General features: G+C 48.1%; 2 protein-coding genes across 2 annotated transcripts in view; both read left to right on the forward strand.

Moving 5' to 3' along the window:
• LOC5518457 (hemicentin-1) overlaps nucleotides 1-22,625 on the forward strand; it is a 56,224-nt gene extending 33,599 nt beyond the window's left edge. The window contains exons 10-11 of the mRNA XM_048734060.1: nucleotides 19,379-19,645; nucleotides 21,798-22,625. Coding sequence (XP_048590017.1) covers nucleotides 19,379-19,645; nucleotides 21,798-22,096 — 566 coding nt within the window. The 3' untranslated portion in view covers nucleotides 22,097-22,625. The remainder of the gene's footprint in view (nucleotides 1-19,378; nucleotides 19,646-21,797) is intronic.
• LOC5500599 lies at nucleotides 12,516-16,380 on the forward strand. The gene is made up of 5 exons (XM_048734062.1): nucleotides 12,516-13,176; nucleotides 13,751-13,786; nucleotides 14,357-14,428; nucleotides 14,502-14,558; nucleotides 15,046-16,380. The coding sequence occupies exons 1-5, from the start codon at nucleotides 12,625-12,627 to the stop codon at nucleotides 15,061-15,063; spliced, it is 735 nt and encodes a 244-aa protein (XP_048590019.1). The 5' UTR covers nucleotides 12,516-12,624; the 3' UTR covers nucleotides 15,064-16,380.
• Nucleotides 22,626-23,756: the final 1,131 nt, after the last annotated feature.

Raw genomic sequence — 23,756 nt, forward strand, 5'->3', positions numbered from 1 at the left:
GGCCCACCCAAGCGATGTGTGGGTGTGCTCGACCAACAAGATGGGGGCTCTTGTTCAGCAGCAATTGGTAGAGAATAACAGAAAAACTACCCCCGATTGCCAGCAACCATCCGCTTTGACCCCGATCCTAGCGTCGCGCATCGTTATCGCAAGCAAGGGCGGCCGGTGCCCGTGCCAGGCAAAAGGGGTGAGAAGGTCGACGCGTACAAAGGCACGGTAGTCGAGGTTCCTCTCGACGCGGTCCTTAACGGGTTCCCCCTCGAGTGGAAATACGCGGGCTGGGTGACAGTCCACCGGGTGCAGGGCTAGACTATCCAGACCCCAAGGCGTCTGTTTATCATAGACCACAGCTTAGAGGGCTGGATCACGAATGCTGTATACACCGGCATCTTCCGCGTGCGGCGCGCCGACCAGATAGTCCGCGTGATCCCCCCCGATAACACTCCCGGTGCCTTGGTTCCCACAGGACTGCAGGCTACGCCCAGTGAAGAGCTCATTAAAGCGCGAATCAAGCGATACGCTATAGACGACAGGCAAGCAAAAGGGTCGCACAAAGTACGCGGGACCGCACCACGTTCTGACGGTAGACCACGTACTCAGCATGATTGCTGACGCGGAAAAGAAGTGCACGCTCTGTGGCACTCAGCTTCTGCTTCAGGGGTACACCAAGAGTCATCCCCAATGCTTCAGTATCGACCGGCTGGACGACAGTCAGGGTCACTACAAGTGGAATGTCAGACTCACGTGCCTCAGCTGCAATAGAAGGCACAAGCGCTGATCACGCCAGCGCGGCGCTAGCGTCACGCTACCCAACTGCGAACGCGTGAAGCCGTGCTTAGCGTACGCCGTGTAATACAACACTGGCTGTCCGGGCTCCATGACCCTCTTTTGTATTTGGTATGCCTTGCTCGTCCACCACGGGTCCGTCGCTCGCCGTCGGCCCTTGTCCTGAAGGTCTTCCTCGTTTACAACGATGTACACCTCCGTTCCGACCTCTAAGGGGGCTTTTCGTCTTTGAGAGGCACGCGCCTCAGCTTTATGGCGTCTTTAGGCGCAAAGCCAGTCATGCAAATCTTCGTTGCGTTTATGTCCGAGATGACGATTGGCAAAGCAGTAACCCACTCGCGGTTCGTCTCGCCGGATGCAAGCTCCTATGATTACTGCGCACGAAACAGGCGCTGTGCCATCCAGAGATGGAAAGACTCGGCGAAAGCTTGGCTCCTGTGGTTCCCTGGCTCAGCCCGTCGGACCTTCACCCCTTGGTCTGTTAGGAGCTTTGTAATAGCACCCTTGGACTCCGTGCTGTCATCAACCATGAGGACTTTAGGTCATGTGAGAGTACGCTCTGCATAGATGTCAGCGAGTTCGCGGGAGACGACGGCCGCGCTCTTAGTCCTCAGTGGGCGGGCGGCTTTATATCGAGAAGCAACGTCAACGACAGTCAGGGCATACTTGTACCCGCGGTCGGTTGGCAAGAATAGCAGGTCCGACTGGTGGATACGGTTTGGTATCTGCTCCGAGAAGTGGGCGTAGGTAGTCGGAGGAGGGGGTGTCTGTGTGTAGCCCCCGACGGGCTGCGAGCTTACCACTTGCGCACTCGATCTATGGAGGCTGAGCCCTTGGGAAGTTTGGCATGCAGAGCGGTCACTCCCTGGTAGCCACCTCTGGCGTAATATATAGGACGAAGGAACGCATCGAGTTCTTCGTCGGACATGCGCTTCGCCGCCATTACGTGTCGGCAATAATGTATCGCGATACATTGCAACAGGTGTATCAGTCTCCAACTGGCGGTTGCCGTCTGCTCGGGCAGTGCCGAGGTGGTCTTTCTGAGGCCGTTCTGCAATCATCTGCAATCATCTTATACGTTTTGCTGGGGATGTAGTAGTCGGACAGCTCAGGGGCCCGCATCGACTCCAGGGATTGTTCTGGCCGGGTCTGGTTGTAGAGTTTGAGCGAGTAGTCAGTGTCGGTGAAGTTTTGCTTTGCGGGGGACCCTCTCTCGCGACTTTGAGCTTGCCAATCGAGGATTTTTTGTCGCCGCTGTTGGTAGCGTCCATAGTCTTGTTGGTATTTCACTAGGGCCTTGTCGTGCCTCTCCTTCTCAGCTAAGGCAGGGCTCTCATCGTTCGACAGAAACTTTGCGGGGTAGTTGCCACCAACGAATGCAGTCGCGTTTAGGACGGCGCCGCCAACCAAAATCGCGATGGAGGACATCGGGTAGTGTGTGTACGTTTCACGTGCGCACACTTCACGTGCTGTGTGTACGCAAGTGAAACGTACACGAGTCTAATACATGGCATACACATGTAGTAGTGTGCCACATTACACTACTACATGGGCAGTATCTTCTGGTCCTCAAGGTAACTCTTCAAAGCGACAGCACCTGCAACGACGGCAGTCATTTTTGCGTAGTTCATGGCGTTCGCGGAGGGGTCTTTGGTGAAGTCCTCGCGAAAGACCTTGCGCCCAACCCAGCCGATACCGGCGACGAGGCCGGTTATGACTGCGGCGTCGGTGATGGTCTTTTAATCTTGCTCTGCTGCGTCGTCGACATTGCGGTGCACGGACGTGCGGATATGGGTGGGGCCCTCGTGTCTAACTGTCTGCTTACTCCATGGATAACAGCCGAGATTTGCATTGTCCGGGAGCGCGAAGCGCTGCCGCCGAAACTGCAAGCGGTCGATCCTTGGTCTGCTGTGCGGCCGCCAGCAGCGGCCTTGCGGGCGGAGTCACGCCGTCGTCACCTTCAGTAGCAAGTGGATCGGTAGCTCGCTGGTTAACAGCTAGTGTACGAGTGAACGCAGCAGCTAGCTCCCGCCTACGTGTGTAGAGGCCGATAAATGACACAAGAAGACCAGCCACCCCGATAACCGAGCTAGCCGACCAAGCAGAGTTGCTTTCCGGGACTGGTGTGTGTATGCCTTCGGCGCGCAAGCCCTCGCGTCCCTGCGGCTCGCTAGCGACCGGCGACTCAACGTGTTGCACGACACGAAGTGTCTCTTTCTTCGTTCTGTTAATTCGGTTCCACTTTGCCAAGCGCCTTCCGGCTTCGACTTGTCCAGGGTGTTTAGGCCGGGTCGCGGGTGGTTCGGGGCTCGTGATTCTCTCCGCCAACGCCGAAGGCGTACGTGCAGGTTCATGAGCAGCTTGTTTGTCAGGTTCCGCTGACCCGTTTGCCGTTCCGGCAGGCTGGGCACTAGTACTTCCTTGAGGTTCCTCCATTTGTGTTGACACGCGGTGTCAACTACTTGGTTGCTGAAGAAGTGGCAAGCTTTCAAATGAACGTCTGCTCTGGGATGGCAGACTCGCCACTGTGCGTTTGCGAGCAAACCACTGGTGAGTCCGCGGCTGCTACCTCGTGTTGACACCGCGTGTCAGCGCTTGCCGTCCCGGCGGTGTTCACATGACGTGCTATGTGTAACGCCCCGACGGCTAAAGCCATCAAACGACCGCAGCGTAGAGACAGGCTTCCGCACAATGTGCGGAGCTCGTTGTTGATGATGTAGTCGGACACTAGGTCACTGTGAAGATCGACCACACTGTCTATCGGCAGCGCCAAGCCTACTAGCTTGGTCGTAAGCTTCAGAAAGCTGTCTGCCAGGGCGTCTGTAGTCCGGCTGGCTAGAGCGGTCTCGTATCGCCTCTCGTACTTCCTCACCTCCTCGGCGCTCATTCTTCAGGGCCTTGCCTACCATTTCTCTCGACTTCCCCGAGGCTACGAGAATCGCGAGTTTTTCCCTCGCGTCTGCTACCTCAGTTTGCTGACCTCCGGTTGCCTCTCCGGCAGGATGCGTCGAGCAGTCCAACGACTCGACGGCCGGGAGGCCTGCGGCGCCCCCACGACTCTTAAAGTATTCGTCGTTCATCATGCGACCCCTCCCCGCGTCGTGGCAAAGGTGCAACACGTGTGATCAATGCGTTATGCCCTAGGGCGTACGTGGGCGGTGGTTTACTGCGCTTACCGTTCAACTAGGGCGATGGTATAAGGGTGACGCAAGCAAAACTCTAACTTCGAGAACTTTTTCGTCTTGAAGGCCTTCATGTACTCTTTCATCTTCTCTTCTGAGAGCTCCGCGCCGTAGTCATGCAGGATAGCTTTCATGTCCGCCTTGCTCGGGGTATAGAAGACCACCAAGGCCGCGATGTTCTCGCGGAACGGCTTCGTGATGCTGGTGAGCTGCTGCGTGATCACCCACACGCTAATACCCACGTGGCGCGCGCTGAACGCCAAGTTGACGAGCTGGTCAGAGCGCCTCTTTACGTCTTTCGAGGCCGCACAGTCGTCGAGTATGATTAGGGTATTACTGCCTTCGAAGAGAGCGGAGACAAACCTCAGCAGTATGTCGATCTGACCCGCCTCAGGTGCGATGACAAACAGACGATTGTCGCCCTCGCCGAAGCCATCGTATGTTTTGTTGTAGACAAAGGTAGGGCATATGAGTATGATGTAGTCAAACTTGCCCCGGAAAAGGCCGCGCAGCCGGTCCACTATGAATTGGGTCTTCCCGCATGACGTCGGGCCCACGATGAGAGCGTTCAATGGGATGTTTTTCGGGTCCATACCGCGCTGCCGCTGCGCTTCGCGCAGAAACAAGTTTCGGCGTCTGTGCTCAGTATTGTATGGATTCTAGCTGTCCGTTCATAAGGTTCATTTGGGCGTCGGCCACCACAAAAACTCGACAGTTTACCGTACCCGTGCCGCTCGCCGTGCGTTTTATCTCGAGGTGCACACCGTCGCGGGTGTTGACCATTCGTAGACCACCCCCATGGATAGCACTGTCGTCCGTCGTTCAAAGGTCGATTCACAGAGCAAACTTGTTATCGCCATAGAACGACTCGGGGCCGACCGCCGGGGCGGCAGGTGCTCCGCTGTGCCCCCCCGGGGAGGGGCGGACGGACCGCCTTTTCGCCTCCCTCCAGAAATCCGTGGGGCGCAGCCCCTGGCTGAAGACCTTGTTTGGCATGCCGTCGATTGTAACGCGAACGCTCTTGATGTCGGGGTGCACGGCCTGAGATTGAGAGATCGAGACCGACCCTCGAGGGGCCAGGCACGAGCGTGACGCCTTCCGATTGCTTTGGGACCGCCACATATAGCGTCTCGCCTGGGGAGGCCGTCGACGGGTTGAGAGTGACCCGGTGAACAGTTCTCTCGGCTTTCAACCCCAGAGGAGTTCTGGGTGTTCGTTGGGGGTCAAGTTTATCGCTGACTGACATTACGTATATCATATATCGTATACGTATGTATACATAAAGTACGAAGCCGCGTGGCTATGATGCGGACTGTTAGACATGTCTAATATAGCATAGCACGAGTTATGCGCACGCATCATGGGTGACGTTGACGTTGACATTGACAATACCTTGCCGGATGCGTCCGCCGATCGCGGGGCGGGGGACGACGAGACGACGCCCCTTATCCCGTTTGACCCCGACGATGGGGAGTCGATCCCAATGACGAGCACGTCGTCGCGTATGTATGCTGCGCATAGCATGGCTACGCGAAGCGCAACGCAAACGACCGCTGAAACCTCGTTCATCACAGAGGGTGCAGCGGCAAGACTCGGTCGCCAGTCCATCAGGGAGGAATACCCAGACCTTAACTAGAATGATACGGTTCCAGTCAGACCGGAGGGGAAAGACGCTAATACAGGTTCGCAACCTCGACAAAGGAGGTTGGTCTATACCAAGACAGCTGTTCAATGAGGACAGGGGCGTTCGACAGGACGTTGCAAAGCTGAAAGGCTTCAAGCTGGCGATGGGGTCCGTGGCAGAGATAGACGCACCCAGGAGAACACAGAACGAGTCCAAGAGCTACAAGGGGTGGTAGCTACAGACAGGGAGACCATCGACGACCCTAACACGTCAGAGAGTCGCCGCCAAGAGGCTCGTGAGCGCAACGAGGAGAGGCTGTCCCAGATTGACGAACTACAACGCGAAAACCGAGAGCTCGAGAAACAAAAGCCTCTAAAAGAGCGCATCAAAGCCATCTTAAAAAAGTACGGCTTTACCGTCACCGCTATCGGGTTGGCCGTAGCGACGACGATCGCGGCCATTGTGACGTCGCTCGGCAAGTCGCTCTCCTCCGTGGCCAGAGGGGTCGGTAACGGGCTTAAGGCTATCGGGAAAAAGCTAGGCGAGCTTCTCCCTGGGCTAGTAGGCAGCGTAACGAACTTCGTGCTTAAGGCTGCAGGATAAGCGGTGAAATTCCTTGGCGAAAATGCGTGGCTGCTTATTCTAGCCGTAGCCGCGTTCTTGGTCCGTCGAATGCAAAGCAATCATCGGAACAAGTAATACGCCGCGGCCACCGCGAGTGCCGACAACCCCGCCTTGAGGGCGGTGTGGTCACTTTTTTCGCCCGGTCCGGGTGCGCTTGCCGCCCCGGCGGCAGTCATGCTATGCGCAGCGTGCGTACGTGAAGAGGGGACAGAGGCCGCGCCCTCTGCGTGCACTTTTGCAGGGGCGGAAGCCTTGCTTCGCCGTCGGGACGGCACGCGGTCGATCCCAGGGTCAGTCACGTGTTGCACCCTAGGATGCCCACCAGCCATGTTATGAGCATCGACTGGCTTTGTCTCAGTGTTGATCGCGTTTGCGCCGAGCGTCATGGAGTCTGTGGCTTTCTGCAGCTTATTGTTGTAGCCCACGACGCTTTGCGTGTTTATCACCAGATCGCTCGGCATCAGCCACACTCCTGGTGCGACCGCAAGATTCAGTCTCACCTTGGCCTCCTGCACGGCTAACTGGTACCTTTGCACGCTTTGAGCGATGTCGTTTTCTATGATCGCGTCTTCAAGCAGCTTCGTGACCTCCGCCTGCGCCTCCATGGCCGGCCCACCGGCCACCGCGATAGAGGAACGGACGTTTACCTGCACGCCAAGCACTGTGTAGACGAACGCCTCGACCGAGCGATCGAGTCTTCCTAGCCCTGCTTTTGTCAGCCCCTCACCTTTGGGAGGCGCAAACCAGCTATATTGCACGCCCCCGTGGTAGTCGTTGCGTATGTAACCCACCTGCTTCCCACTATTGTACGTCCCACCTTCGTCTCTAAACAGATTGAGGTGGCTTGGGTACTCGTCCGCCGCCGTGTCGTAGCCGCGGATCAAGTGCACGTTGCGATACCCCTCCCCCGGGTAGAACACAAACACATCGCCTAGCCCGTGGTTCCGCCTACCTTTCCATCGGAAGTCCGGCTTACGCGGCAAACCGAACTCTATACATAGACGCTCGAAAGCGGCCTTCTTGTAGGGGTTACCTTTTTGCGGGAACGGGCTGTTGCCAGGCAGGGGGACGCCGAGGTCGTAGAGTATCCTCCGTGTAGTAAAGTAGACGTGAAACCTTAGAAATCCCCTGATGACAGAGGGGAGCGTGGCGAAAGCGGGGTCGGTTAGGGACACCCCGCATCCAGCGGTTGCGCATCAGACCGCAAAGTTGAGTTGCTGTGGCCAGTACCCATAGGAAGGCTCCGATAGCCACCGGCGAGACTCCTTGGCGGACTTGTGCGTGACTACTGTCTCTTTGAATATGTCTCGGACCCTAGTCGTGAATGATTTGTCCTCAGCCATGTGTATCTCTAGCTGCGTGAGTAGTGGGGTGATGTCTGAGGCCGTGCTCTCCACGGGGGTCGCGGGCACGGCGTAGAGCAGCTTTTGTGCGAGGGTCGGAGACCTAGGGAAACCGATTTTTGCGCGTTTGACTTGTTCGACTATAGCGTGTTTGATATGTTCGGCTATAGAGGCTCCCGCCGCAACTGCCGCCTTCTTCGTCTCCTCCTCCTCCCTTCGGGGAATCGCCTCCTCGTTCAGCATCTGCCAGCCTTCCTAATCCATGCTTAGCCCTATTAAACACGAAGGCGGGCTATGTTCAACACAATGGTGGTCCTACATGCTGTGTTCACCGAAGGCGAACTGACGCTTTTCTTCGAACAGCCGATAAGGCGCCCACGCTTCGTGGCGCTCCGGCAGTGCTCGCTGTTTAACAGCTGTTATAATCTCGGGCGGGAGCATCAGATAACGACCATAGCCTCCCTCCCGCCCATCGCTACTCTGCCAGCCGTGCACCACACGGCCGAGTCTATTGTGGGAACGATCAACCGCGCTGAAAGCAAGATTCTGACCGCGAAGCTGGATCCCCTCACCGGGAAGATCGCGCTCATGTCCAAAGGCGTTGCGTTCCTGAATGCCGAGCTTTGCGCACTATTTGGCCTAGAGGCTAAAGACGTCAGTTGGGGGGGCGGGGCCTTGCACTGCCCTTGGGGCCACTTGAGGTGACTTTGCCGAAAATAGAGGCCCTCTACATCTTCTGCGATATCGTAGACCGCACGCAATGCCTCGCCTTAGACGAGCCTTCAAACGTTCTCGCTTGCCTAGAAACCCGCGGAAGGCCGCACGAGAAAGTCGTCTATGGGCCCGACATCCCCGTTTGTGTCGCAGCATCTTCCTCTGAGTTTGTCTCGAGTATCCAAATATGGATCATGGATGACCACGGTAGACGGGTGGACTTTAAGGGCAAGCCTGTTCGCCTCGTATTAGAGCTAACCTAGGTCCGACATAGCAAGCATGGCAAACAGCGACGTTAGCAGCAGTGCCATATACCCCTCGCTTCCCAGCGTCTGCCCCCCGAAGGGTACGCACATGACGCCTACCGCTCCGGCAAGCATCGGCTGCGACGTGCAAAGCTTCCGACTTCAGAAAATATGTGACACTCAGGCGGTTCTATACAACGAGATAACGCATCATCGACAGGTGCGGAAGAAGTATAAGCGCGCCTTTGCCGTTACCCATGCTGTGTCCGTGGCATCCGGCATCGCTGCAGGGGCGCTTTCCAGCGCCGGGGTGGGGGTCTCTTTGAGTGGGATAGGGGTTCTGATCGGCAGAAGAGGCAAAACGTTGTGCTTATATCGTCGAATGACCATACAAAAATTTTTCAAGGTTCACATTTTATAAGAAAAAGTAAAGATTTCACAAATGGAAGCGATTAAAAGAGATTTACCGTCTGTAGACGAATCACCTGTGAGTGATGGCACTGGCGCTGTTGATTGCGATGGTGATGGCGATGGCGATGGAGATGGAGATGGTGATGGAGTTGGCGATGGCGATGGCGATGGCGATGGCGATGGCGATGGCGATGGCGATGGCGATGGCGATGGCGATGGCGATGGCGATGGCGATGGCGATGGCGACGCCACCTACTGGATTATAATCACTTATAATCACATAACAGAGGCTTGAGAATAACTCGTAACGGTCCGTGGATTTTCAGCTCTGAAATTCCAAGTTGGACTTTCTTGAATCCTAATGTGAAGGGGGCATCGCCGTTGTAGACAACATTAATTCATTACAAGTCTCTCGTGCAAAAGGTGGTTATGGAATTCTATTTAATGAAATCATTGAAGATCGTCTGAAGCCACTGATGGTCTACTTTATCCTAAATTCCGAAACGCAACACGACTTCAACTTATTTTTGTTTTCAACCAATTTGATTTTCCATCAAAATAGATTTTCAATAAGCCGATTATTTATGGTGGAAGTGACTCTGTTATACTTAATTATTCATCTTTGTTTTGCTTTACTAGTTCTTAATTAATGGTGCCTCCCAAAAAAACAAAATATTCCAGTTTTAAGGTTCACTCTTTTTAAATTCCAAGTACATTTTTTGTGTCCACTTAAAACCTTTAAGTTTGTTAATTTGATACCCTTATTTTAGAAATGAATTGTTTATAAATGTTTAAAATATTGTTTAAACATTATGCCTTGCAAATTACAGAACCAATTGTTTAAAATTTAAATTGACCGGATAAGCATTATTCTTTTTATGTACTACTAAGTTTTACTTTCTTGCTGTAAGAAATAGAGACAGAATTGAAATAGAAACAATATTATAATCACGCTCCGACATCTTTCATTTTCTATTCCCATGGTGGGTACCAGTTAGACAAAGGCGTCTTTCTCTCGTTGCTTAGTAACGAATAAGAAACGGCGGTAATCCTATACAACTGTGTTGAGTACATTAAAATTTTAAAATAATTCAATCTTTTCGCTATAGTTAAGTGGCTGATCACAATTTTAGCCTTATGCAAACAGCGCTCGATAATGGTCAAAACAGTCAACATTGCTGGCGAAAATAGGTCACATTTCTGGCGTAAACAGTAGCAAATACAGGCAACATTGCAAGCGAAAACAGGTAACATTGCTGGTGTAAACAGGCAACACTGTTGTCTAAAGCAGGCAACATAGCTGGCGAAAACAGGCAATATATTTCTGGCGAAAACAGGAAACATTGCTGACGACAACAGGCAACATTGCTGGCGAAAACAGGAAACATTACTGGCGAAAACAGGCAACATTGCTGACGAGCAACAATGCTGGCGAGAACAGGCAACATATTGCTGTCGACGACACCTTTTTTGAGTTATCGGGAGATCATAAATATGTTTCTGGTTAATCTTGTTTTCTTTGTGACATGTTAAATAAAAACCCAAACAAAACCATGTCGACAAAAGAAGTATCTAATAGAGATGAATTCAGTCTTTGTAGCGAAGAAGACTCGACGAAATTTGACACCAATCGATGTGACGTCACTTTGTTACCTAGCAACAAAAACGTCAGAGCATCAAGACTAAATGGGGAAGCTGTCGCGGAAAAATCGGACAACAACCAAAGTGATGTCATCGCGTTTCTAAACAACCAATGCGAAGTTAACTTGCATATCGGCGACAGCAGCTGCACCAAGAACAGGAATCCTGGACAACAAACAAGAGATGCGGGAGATTCCGATGACCACGGCGTATTCTTGGGACCTAGCAGGAGGGAGATCAGATATGAAGGACATGTTACTAGGGGAAATAAGTCATCGAGTATGGGCCCGCAGGAAAGAAAGACTCGAGCAGCGTCAGAAGGGTGTGTTCGACCAATCACAAGGCGTCCTCGCTCCTCCACAGACGTCACAGATATCACGTCATTACGCGAGGGAGAGGTTCCGCGTCACATGATCACACTTTTGAATAAACAAGTGGGGCGTGCTGGAGGGGCTTGGAGAGGAGAAGGCTGCTTGCCATGGTAACGGAACCCATGGAAACAGCCAAAACGGTGATACCGCTTGTCAGAAAAGCCGGCGAGTAAGTAATGACGGAAAGATGCTCAGCCGACGAACTAGTCTTGCGCATGCGTAGACATCGTATCGTGCAGGTGCTGAGTGTTTTGTTGGTTGCCTAGGCAATTAGCACGCATGCGCGAAGTCTGGTCAACGGTGGAGTCACTCTAGTTTAGGGATACGAACGCTGAATTCTAGTGAAACGAGAATCAGTATAGATACAACAGCTCTCATGCGCGCTCATAACGAGTCTCAAGCTGGTAGCACGACACGAACGCCAAGGCGAGAAACACGGAGTCGTAGTGTGGGGAGCAGACGGTTTTCTGTGAATACAGTGTGCACTGATCTTGCACCGGTTGGTACTAGTTTATTGCGGGCTCATTCCCGCACGCAGAGCTACCCTAGTGCCAGGAAATTACGTTGGTCATGCGGCCATAAACCATCGTAGTGCCAGGAAATTAGGCTGGTCATGCGACCATAAACCATCGTAGTGCCAGGAAATTAGGCTGGTCATGCGGCCATAAACCATCGTAGTGACAGGAAATTACGTTGGTCATGCGGCCATAAACCATCGTAGTGCCAGGAAATTAGGCTGGTCATGCGACCATAAACCATCGTAGTGCCAGGAAATTAGGCTGGTCATGCGGCCATAAACCATCGTAGTGCCAGGAAATTAGGCTGGTCATGCGGCCATAAACCATCGTAGTGACAGGAATAATAACAATAACAATAATAATAATAATAATAATAATAATAATAATAATAATAATAATAATAATAATAATAATAATAATAATAATAATAATAATAATAATAATAATAATAATAATAATAATAATAATAATAAAATAAATAATAATAATAAACACACCCGATGTAGTTCCATTATTGTCTGAATTACGGAAGCCAACAAGTGGTTTTACTTACTACTAACTTATCCCCATCTTCCCTAGTGGGAAATTCTATGCAGTCTTTCGCAACCTGTGTAGCCTCGCCCCAGGCCCCATATTACGTGACTCTGCCTCTCTTCTCCAGGTTTGCTTTGGCCGCCAAGGTTTCCCAAGTGGTTAAGCAGATAAAAATCACTGAATAGGAAACTTCCTTCGTGACCGGAGGGACGGATCATTTTGTCACCCGATTAAATTTCTTTGGGCTTCTCAAAACGCTTGATATCCATAGCAGTTTATTCGCTTTTCAAAAAGCTACAAGGGGTAACCGCGATTTTATGCCGTGCACTTTCGTTTCTAATGACGATAATGTAAAATCTACCACAAGATGCGTGAACTTATTCGTCAGTGGTGTCGTCGGCAGAAAAAAAATAAAGACAAGCGGGTACCTTGGGAACCACAACCAAATGCCGTTGGGTCACCAAGTTATCAGTCTCAGATCGTTGCGTCACCTCAACGGCATATCAGGTCGCGCACCCCACGCGCGATGAAAATAATATTTCCGAGAGTAGAACTCTGAGTAAGCCTATCAAAACCCTCTATTATCGTATTATGCAGGATGCTTTTATAAGGAACGAAACAGATCCCAACTATGGCGGGAGACGCAGACAAACCGCGCAAGACAAATCGCTCCAAGTGGAACATTTTAATCGTATGCCACATCGTATTCTCCATCGTACTAGCCGCACTTGTGATACATCACTATGTCAAGAACGAATCCAGATTCAAGGAGCTCGGGGAAAAGCTCGAGCGGTGCGAAACTATCAGGGATTTAGCCTCAGAAATGACGGTGTCTGTCTCAACGTCAACGCCAAGGGTAGTCCAGGGTCTCAGCGCGATGTTAAGAAGAAGTCCCCAAGAGAACGAAACGAGTGAGATTAGCAGAACTACCACCAAAACAAAAATCAAAGCGGGCTTTATTGAGGCTCGGAAGGAAAACGCAACAGAGGTCGGACACGAGGGCTTTCTTCCTGAAACTGGTCCTGGAATTCAGGCAAATCACATGCAAAATAACATTACTGCAGTGAACGAGAGTTCTCCTGAGAAACATTTCAAAGGATCAGATGGAAATTTGTCACGAGGATGGTACAAAGGAAGCGAGGTTGATCCAAGGTCCTGTTTAGAGCTGCTCAAGTCGATCCTGGTGAGTATGTTAAGGTCTAGATACACGGTACTCTTCTCGGGTTGCCTGTTTGATATACAGGTATGACAAGTCTTGATGAGTATTTTTACGTCTAGATACGGTACTCTTTTTACGTCTGGATACGGTACTCTTTGGAGTATTCATGTTGGTTTATTATCACAAGGGCAGTAGGAACAGAGTTTGTTAGACTAAATTCTAAACAGCAAAATTCCCTTTTCTCGCTGAAATGCGACCTTACGCGTCGGGGTCTCGCGCCCCACGGGGTAGTAGCAACGTCCTTGCAAGTAGTAAAATGAGACGATTTAAAGCAAATCACCTCCCGGAAAGGGTAAGAGATTTTGAACTTTAGATAAAGCAGCCTCGGTACAAGGCATGGGTGTGCATTTTATCAGGAAATTTTAAAGTTAATCCGATAATTCCAAACAAATCTACACCTCCTTCAAGGGCGGTAGAAACAGAGTTTGTTAGGCTATATTCTTTTAATAAACCACGAAATTCCCTGATTTATTGATTGATTAGTTATCTGTGTTATTAATTCTTGAGTGTCCTTGATCCACAATATTTTTGTGTGTAGGTAACGAGAGCCAAAAAATCTGCACAGATTTACGAGGTAAACACAGAAGATAAGTTTAACAAGAATTGAGTTTAGCGTGACCTTAAAATTGACACCTAACAGTACACAGAATCAACAATCATACAACGACACTCGTAAATCGCGCGCTCTGATTAGTCACGGAGAGTACATATGTTATTAGAGGACAAATGCACGCTTGGCGTCAGCATTCGCGCGCGCTCTCAAAAACAAGAATGTAACGCAAGAAACCATGTTACATTTTCTATAAAACAAATAGATCTAATTTTTTGAGCGTCTGTCCTCTAATAGATGCAACAAAAGTCACAGCATGAACAACATGACGTCACATGAACAACAGTCACGACTGCGTCTCGTGGTGTGCTTTTTTAATCATGACACGCTGTGCATCTATTAAAAGACAGACGCACGCAAAAATGAGGACTATTTGTAAACTAGAGCCTCCTCGCAGACTCTATGTGATTCTAGCGTAGACATTTCTAGGCTCGATTTCCAGCTCGTTTTTTGTGAGCCCGCAGTAAGTGTTTTAATCCTTCAGGCCAGCGCATCCTCGAAGAAACGTGATGTGCTGCATTTTTAAATATACAGGGCCGCGAGGTCCACCGGGAAGTCGCGGGCCGCGAGGGTTCACGGGGACACCAGGAGAGCAAGGCAAACCCGGTGAGAGATCCTTCTTTTACCGCTTACATCTCGCATGAATTACGTGCTCAAATACAAACTATATTTATTGCAGGTGGCTCACATGCAGTTGGTGGCCAGCAAGGCGAAGGATGTTCTGGGACCATGCTTGGTAAAGGGGATAGAAATCTGTATACGCCTAATTCACAAAAGGTTGTCAGTGCAGATGGCGAATGGCAAATGGTAAATGGCTTATGGGTACTATTTATTCGTAAAATCAAAGGTGTTAAAAAAAGTCCAGCCATGTCAGAGCCAAGCATTGGTAACCTTTAATGGATAATTGTTTTGATTTATCCTTATTCTTCGAGACGCATGGTTGCTTTCGGTCATAGAACTGCCATTTGCCAATCGCCATTTGCCATTTGCACTGACAACCTTTATTGAAATAGGTGTATGTTACCATTGATTACTCAAAATTCGGAATGACATTGGATAAGAGTCAACTTAAACGGAATTCATAATAACATTGGAGCACGGCCTCCATATAAAATAAGAGTGCAAGTACAAGGCCTTGGACCCCCTGCATGTGTCTCTGTTATAGACCTCAAAAGGCTCCTATTATTATGTCTCTATAACATTTTGCTGTGAATCTTTTGCAGCCCCTCCACTTTTCCTAGAAACTCAACCCACGTACATATCACGTGAGGGCATCTCCAAAAAAATGACGTGCAATACCACAGCTAATCCGTCAGCTAATATAAAGTGGTTTCGCAATGACGTCATACTGACTGGCAGGCGATATCAAATTTCACAGAGTGTCATGGAGTCTCAAAGTAAGCGTAAAACCCAGGACTTTTTAGTTCCCCGGAAGAGATTTGATCTGGTATACCATACTATTTTAATTCAAGAATTGCACAACCTTGGAGTAAATGAGATCTCAATTAGATGGAATTAGGGGCCTTCCTAACCAACAGGTAAAGATAGGAAGGTCATTATCTGAACCCGTGTATCCTAGATGTGGCATTCCACAAGGTACGAAACCTAGCTCCCTTGTTGTTTGCCGTGTAAGTAATCAAGTTATAAAACAAGTAAACAACTTATAAGATCCTATCGAGGAATCTTTCCTGGAGTCACCATATTGAATTTATTGTCAAAAGGTGTAACGCATCCTAGAGAAGGCAGGCGCCCCTAAGTCTGATATTGTTTTAGTTTATTGTAGTTTTGTGAGGCGTATCCTTCTTATGCGTCTCCCGTCTGGGCTAAACTGCTAGATTATCTTTGCCAACTTGTAGAAAGTGTACAGAAATCTGTTCTAGCATTGGCTCGGCCCTCGAGGGTTGGCTCGGCCCTCGAGGGTTGGCTCGGCCCTCAAGGGTTGGCCCGGCCCTCGAGGGTTGGCTCGGCCCTCGAGGGTTGGCTCGGCCCTCGAGGGTTGGCTCGGCCCTCGAGGGTTGGCTCGGCCCTCAAGGGTTGGCTCGGCCCTCGAGGGTTGACCACGGGTATGGGCCACGCTCTAATGCTACTAGGAGTGAACCTCCCGTCCCTAGGACAGAACAACTTGGCAATCTCGTAACTTATTCCTGTAGACGACTGCACTTATTCTTGTCTGTTTTTATGTATTTTGTTAATCTTTATTTAGTATAAATCTACTCACATACTATCACGAATCCTGCAATTTGATTGGCTTCCGTACTCACTATCTATTGAGCAATAGATAGCGAGTAGCAAAAAAAACGGCGTTTTTCACAAAAACCACATGAATTATTATTAAAATCGTCAGCTATTCGAAGGTAGTATGTAAGTGGATTTATACTAAAACAATTAGACTACTCGTTCTCGTTTTCTATGAGTCGGCGCTACGCGCCTCGTTGACTATCTATTGACTAATTGACTAATTGTTAAATAAAAGTGTGGAGGAAGCCTCGAAATAAAATAATTAATTAATTAAATTAATTTTAAGGAGGCTTCTTCACAAGCAGTAGCAATCTCAAAAACACTAAAAAAAGTAATAATATGCTCAGTTCTTATCCAATGGCCTTTGTCCCAGTCCCCCGCAGGATTCAGATGCTATGCCCAAGCAAGGTCCCTCATCCTATCACGCAAAGCACTCTGGTTATAAAGGAGACACGTAGATCGGATACAGGGACATACACCTGTAGGGCACGTAATATGATGGGAGCTCGGGACTACCATGTGGATCTGATAGTGCAGGGTAATCAAAGCAAGTCGCAAAAACATAGAACGCACAGTAAGGGTTTCGTAGGGATACACGACACGGCTCGACAAGGGCCACACGACCCACGACACGGCTCGGCACGGACCGAACGATACATGACACGGTTCGATACGGCTCGACACGGACCGCACAATACACGGCACGGCCCGACACGGACCGCGTGATACACGACACGGCTCGACGCGGACCGCGGGATACACGACACGGCTCGACACGGACCGCGCGATACACGATACGAACCGCACAATACGCGACACGGCTCGACAAGGACCGCGCGATACACGACACGACACGGACCGCTCGATACACGACACGGCTCGATACGGACCGCACAATACACGACACGGCTCGACACGGACCGCTCTATACACGACACGGCTCGATACGGACCGCACAATACACGACAAGGCTCGACACGGACCGCTCGATACACGACACGGCTCGATACGGACCGCACAATACACGGCAAGGCTCGACACGGACCGCTCGATACATGACACGGCTCGACATGGGCCACACGACCCACGACACGGCTTAAAACGTACCGACAATACACGACACGGCTCGAGACGGACCGCTCGATACACGACACGGCTCAAAACGGACCGCACAATACACGCCACGGCTCGAGACGGACCGCTCGATACACGACACGGCTCGAAAAGGACCGCACGATACACGACACGGCTCGACACGGACCGCGTGTAAAACGACAAAAAATGTACAGAACAGCATGTCATGTGACGGGAGTTTATGATACCGAACATAGGCTTTAGAATAGAATACAACAAGACACGGATCGAGGTACACAAGGGACCATACGTAACGATATCTGAGGTCACTAGAGATCACTAGTGTATGATAAGTCACGGACCGAGGGTGCACATGAGTATGAGAGAGCCCGTATAGTGAAATACCGTGACCGAGGTCTTGAACATACGTCATACGACGACAATTCGCGTGCTCTGATTGGTCAAGGGTCCATGTGTTATTTGAGGACACACGCACTTGGCGCTCCCCAAATTTAGATTGTAACGTAAGATAACATTTTCTATGTTGTATACAACTCTTTGTCTCGTTGCGTACGCGTTTGTTCATGACACGCCGTGACGTCATCTGTGCATCTATAAGAGGACAAACGCACGCAAAAATGAGATATATTTGTTAAAGAATAGTCATAACAACACGATTTTCTGTGAGAAATGTTATCTTCTATCAAGAATTTCTTGCTGTCCGCAGTCCCGGTAGCGATTGTAGTTCGACCCGAAAACCAAACGGAGTTAGAGGGAAATGAAGTCTCATTAAACTGCAATGCATCCGGGATACCAGCCCCAAGCATCACGTGGTATAGACAAGATGGTGGCTACATGCCTGTCAATCATCGCGTTGTCAATGGAGACCTTATTATCTCTAACATCACAAAGTCTCTGGAAGGGACTTATGTGTGCGAAGCAAAAAACGTCTTAGGAGCAAGGACCAAAAAGGGCGACCGTGTTGGTTAACAGTAGGTTATTTTTTTGTGTTTTAGTAATAGTGATAGTGATAGTGATAGTGATAGTGATAGTGATAGTGATAGTGATAGTGATAGTGATAATAATAATAATAAAGATGATATGATGATGATGATGATGATGACGATGATGATGATGATGATGATGATGAGATAATGTTTATTCACATCTTTTGCACTTGCATAATCGACTGAATCGCAGGCGGGGCCATAAATGCTAATGCTTACAGTGCTTCACTTAATCCTAGTTGCACCTCGTCTGACCTTACTACCTAAAACCCCGCTGACCATCGTTGAGAATAGCACCGCCGTCGTGCCCTGTACCAGCACAGGGTTCCCAACTCCGGAAATATCTTGGTCAAAGATTGGTAACTCAATGGATGTTTCTCGTACGTCTTACGACTCCCAAGCGTTGATTATCCAGGATGTTCGGTACTCAGACAGGGGGACTTATGTCTGCTCTGCTACAAACGAAGAGGGACGAGTTAATGGAACCGTAACCGTCATAGTACAAGGTACCTGGTGAAAGGGAAGATTATTTGAAAATTTTTCGACTAGTTAACAAAATTGATGCATTCGAATTTCGTTGTCAATTCATCGAAACTCTTTTTTTTCGCATCACAGTTGCGCCACGAGTTCACCAACAGCCAAAAGCCATAGAATTCGGCTATCGCCCTGCATCCAAAGAGCTTCAGCTTCGTGTGTTTGGCTTTCCTACTCCTAACATCACGTGGTCAGGCCCTGCGTTACGTCACTCAAAGTCACGAGTAAACCAATCAGATGGCTCATTGATGATCATGCGTACTGAGTTCAGAGATTCCGGCGAATATCAGGCTATAGTGAAAAATGTTGTTGGGCAGGCTGTGATACGGACATTCTTGGTGGTCAATCAAGGTGGTAAATATATAACTACAAGTATTTTATCAAAAAAACTTATTTTGCTATAGGACATATGGATTGCGCAAAATAAGAAATAACATCGACAAGGACACATTAAAAACGACGACGACATTGTTTGATAGTGCACTTTTATATCAGAACTCCAATCAACATCAAGTCGCTATGAATAATAACACGGTCATAATATAGATTATAAAAATGAGCCCGCGCTTGTGAGAATCAAATTAAAGCTTGTGAAATGCAGAATATCCTTTCAATTCTTTCTCAGACTTTTTCAAAGTTTTTATAATTGACCTTGAACAACAACTTGTACGTCACTCATGGGGAATGTTTCCCTTGCTTCTAGTTGCACCTCTCTTGATGTCATTTCCGACTACCCCGCTGACCATAGATGCAAAAAGCACCGCCGTCGTGCCTTGTATCAGCACAGGGTTCCCAGCCCCGGTAATCACTTGGACAAAGATTGAAAACTCTATGGATCCTTCTCGTATGTCGTACGACTCCAGAGCGTTAACCATCAAGGACGTTCGGCCATCGGACGTCGGAACTTATGTCTGTTCTGCCACAAACGTAGCGGGACAAGTCAATGGTAACGTTACCGTCATAGTGAAAGGTACAAATGAACTTTTATAATCCACTTACACTCTGATAAAGTTCAACCTTGCACCAATAGCAACAAAAGGTCCCTACCAACCTATAACTCTAAAATAAGAGCTTAAAAATATCTCAATGAGACGCCCCTCGTTGTTAGGGCAACATATCTTTAGCTGGCCTGTATCAAATAACCCTAAATTACAAATTACATTTATGAGGCCGCTTTTTCATAAAAAGGATCGAAACTTTCACAACAAACAGATAAATTATCCAATTTTATGACAAAATTGTCATTTTAGTCTAAAAGAAACTCGAGGAATTCGGCTAATTAGCGCAGGCTGTCAATTAAGCCGAAAGTGCCTTTTTTTTGCTCTAGAGCAAACGCGTTTCAATGTAACCCAATATAAATTCAATATAAAATACCTAAGGATAAAATAAAACTTTTCATCAGAGTGCGCGAAAAAAAATTGAAATGCGAGAAATTAGTTGCGGAAAATCAAAATTAAAGTTTCGCCCGAGATTATTCCGCGTTGAAATATAAATCGAAGGCTCACTCTAATGAAAAGTTTCTAAATTGTGTGCAGTTTTTGATTACCAAGTTTCAGTTCGATCGGATAAATCCTGATACAGATAGAGCGTATTTTGTGAGTCTATGTGTCTTAGTCCCGAGTTGAATCCAGGCAATTAAGCGCAATGCTTCGCCACATTTCACGGGAACTTACTCAGACGCTCGTGGTGTTTACATCTTGTCAAACCTGAGCCTGCTGTATCGAAAACAGCGGAAAAACATTCAAAATACACATTTTATAAGGCTAAAATGATCATATATGAAGCTCAATTTTTCCCGCGAAACCAATCATATGCCGTTCTGGAGACGCCGCATAGCAACTGTCACAGAGGACAATGACCCGGAGAGTTTATCGCCTCGCAGATTTGTTCCAATGCAGTTTCTGCTAGCATAATGTGGAACAAAATTTGTTGTTTATATTCAACATCTTGAAAATTAATTTATACTGCCCAGACATAGTAAAGTTCTAAGAGAACAGGGAAGGATCGAGAGGATCGAACGCACTATTGTTTTGCGCGAGCGGCGAGTGATACTGTGACTGTGAGGTTAGGTATGACCGCTGGGAGTCCGCGGACTCGACCACAATCTACGTCCGTGGGAAATTGCTTCCCCAGCAGTAATATGTGGAGAACTTCTTGTGATAAAACTTCAATCATTTCCTGGGAATCGTGAATTTGGATAGGGAATTTGGTCAATATGCGTCAAACTAGCTGCATGGGTCCACTACTTTGATGGCCATTGTTTTCAAGCTTGAGTATAAAGAATTGGCACGAAACTTTCCTTCGCAACGCAACTTTGATATAGAATATCTCGAAAATGAGAAGCACAAAGACGCTCAAATTTTCACGACTTCATATTAATCTTATATCAGCGGCGTAGCCAGTATTTTTAACAGGAGGGGCCCAAAAGGCCTGTTCAAGGCATTGTCTCTTGTGTTTTAGATAATGTCTCATACATTTACTGTATTTTTGGCTGCTAGAAAGGGGGGGGGGGGCGCCCCCCCTGGGCCACCCCCTGGCCACGCCCCTGTATATGCAATCGACTGTTAAAATTTAAAGGCAAGTTGTCTTTCCTTTCGTACCACTCATTAATTAAAAATAAACACAATAAAATAAAAGATATTGAGGCATTTAAAGGATAATGGCCTTGAACATATGCACCCAAACAATGTGATAGGGGCAAATAATAGCTCTGGTTCTCAGGCAAATGAAAATACATCTCAAAATGCCACAAAACAAAATTAGATATACATACATTTTACATCAATGGCCTGAAACATAATGTCAAATCCAGGAGGATACTGGAATTTAAATTGTAAAACTTATTATGGGATACGCACTGAAAGATGAGAAATCTCATCTAGACAGGTTTTGAACAGGCCGAATGGAGCCAGAACAGCAAAGTAAACAATTATAGAATAAATTTGGATTCAGAAAAGACTGTCAGCATTAACAAGTGCGTCATTAGAAAATCTTGTCCAGTCAAAGTAAGAAAAGAAAAAAAATCCTTATAAATGTACCCACCTTTGCAAAGACTTCAAAATATATTGCCCGCTTTCCATTAGATTCCGTACCCTATTTCTAACCCTCACCCCAACCCACAGGTGTTCAAATTAAGCTGTCCCACGGATCGTATGGTCGTGTTGAGGTGTTCCACAATGGTCAGTGGGGAACGGTGTGTGACGACAATTGGACCATCAACGAAGGGCGTGTCGTGTGTAGATGGCTTGGATATGGATCCGTAGTCTCTGTTCATACAGGAGCTCATCATGGGCAAGGAAGTGGGCCGATATGGCTTGATGATGTTCATTGCTCTGGCAATGAGGCTACCCTGTTCTCCTGCAGATTTAGCAACAAGCATAATTGTAGTCACGGCGAGGATGCGTCAGTTCAGTGTAATTAGATAAGGGCGCGGAGCCTGGTACGGACCAAACACCATCATTACTGATACTGTTATCATAACTTTATGACCACCATAATTTTAAACACTATCATAACCATCACCATCACTACATTCGTCACCACAATTATCGTCGCCGTCATCACTATCGCAGTTATCAACATCACCCCCATCGTAGCAAGCGTTTCGCGAAGAATGGGGCGAGCGCAAAAAAAAGAGAAGGGAGAGGGAGAGGGGGAAGAAGGAAACGCTTGCAAGCACTCATTGTCTTTTTGACAGCGAAGGGTCTGCGATCATTTTCTGATCGCGGAATTCGAGGCTCCCTATTAGCGAGGCGCGGCTAACGCTGAGTGACATTTCGCAGATTCACACTCACAATTTCTCAAAATAGCATCGCACAAGGATCCACTGAAAGAGTGTTTAACTGGAACAGGGATGCGTTATACAAACAGCTATTGTGTAGAGGAAATTCGTTATCAGTTTTGTCTCTTGGTCTTAGCTAGGATATATTCCAACTTGAGGAGAATTCAAAGAAAGACAACATATGCCCGCTTGTTAACCGTTCGCACCGTCAAGGTGGAATCGTGACGTTTGAGTTGGATTGGAACTTTTTTGCAGCTTGCAGTTTGGCTCTTTCCTTGTCTATGTAAATTTACGGTAGGTTTCCGAGCCGTGTGCATGAAAAATGTGATGTTGAGATTGCTTTAAGCTCTGCATGTGTGTGTTCGCATCGAAATTAGCTTTTATATACAAAACATGACAACCCAACATGCGCTCAATGTGATGTCGAAAGTCGCATTTGCAAACTTTGGAATTCTTAGTTTGATTGAAACTCGTTGAAACTCCACAGAAACGCTTGCTACGCAGGCAACCCCTTATCATCGCCTAATCATCATCACTCCAATCACCAAAATTACTATCACTCAGCTACCAATATCACCATCCAGGGGGGGGTGGGGGGTGGGGGGCACTGAGGGCACATGTCCCCTCCATATCAATATTTGGGTGACCTTCAAACCCTCTCGGTCAATCTCTGTGAGGCCTGGGTCTAAGGGCTTTTCAAGATTAGTGAGATAAAAATTTGACCAATCTGTCAGGTTTTTTTGGACAAATTCTTGCCACGAGTCTCAAATTGACAGGAATCAGCATTTTTCACCATATTTTCTGGAGATCAGGGAGCGGGAAAACTTTAGCTCTTCTAAATATGGGTATCAATGACCATATAAGGCAATGCAAACGAAGGACACTATCCTTGGGGAATATGTTTGATATGAATATTTTAAAAATGTATAAGGAAATGACCAGTAAGGTAGTGGGTCTGTCCCCTGTATATATATCTTAATGCACCCCTAATATTTCGAGTCCTGCTTCGGCACTTCTTTCATCACCACCATTATCACCAATAGTAATGATTGCCGCCACCATTATAATCACTACTACCACCACCATCATCATTAATACCATAACTAGAGCCATCACAAAAAATTAACCATCATGATCATCATCATTATCATCATCATCATCATCAGCGCCATCACCACAACCATCACCAACACTATCATTACCATGGCATAATCATCAGCATCAGCATCATTATCGTGTCTCAGATAAATTCTTCTTGAGAGGATATGTTGGAATCAACCTAATTCTATTTCAATGTATT

The sequence above is a fragment of the Nematostella vectensis genome, chromosome 11 (genome assembly GCF_932526225.1).
Source record: "Nematostella vectensis chromosome 11, jaNemVect1.1, whole genome shotgun sequence".
Classification (NCBI taxonomy): domain Eukaryota; kingdom Metazoa; phylum Cnidaria; class Anthozoa; order Actiniaria; family Edwardsiidae; genus Nematostella; species Nematostella vectensis.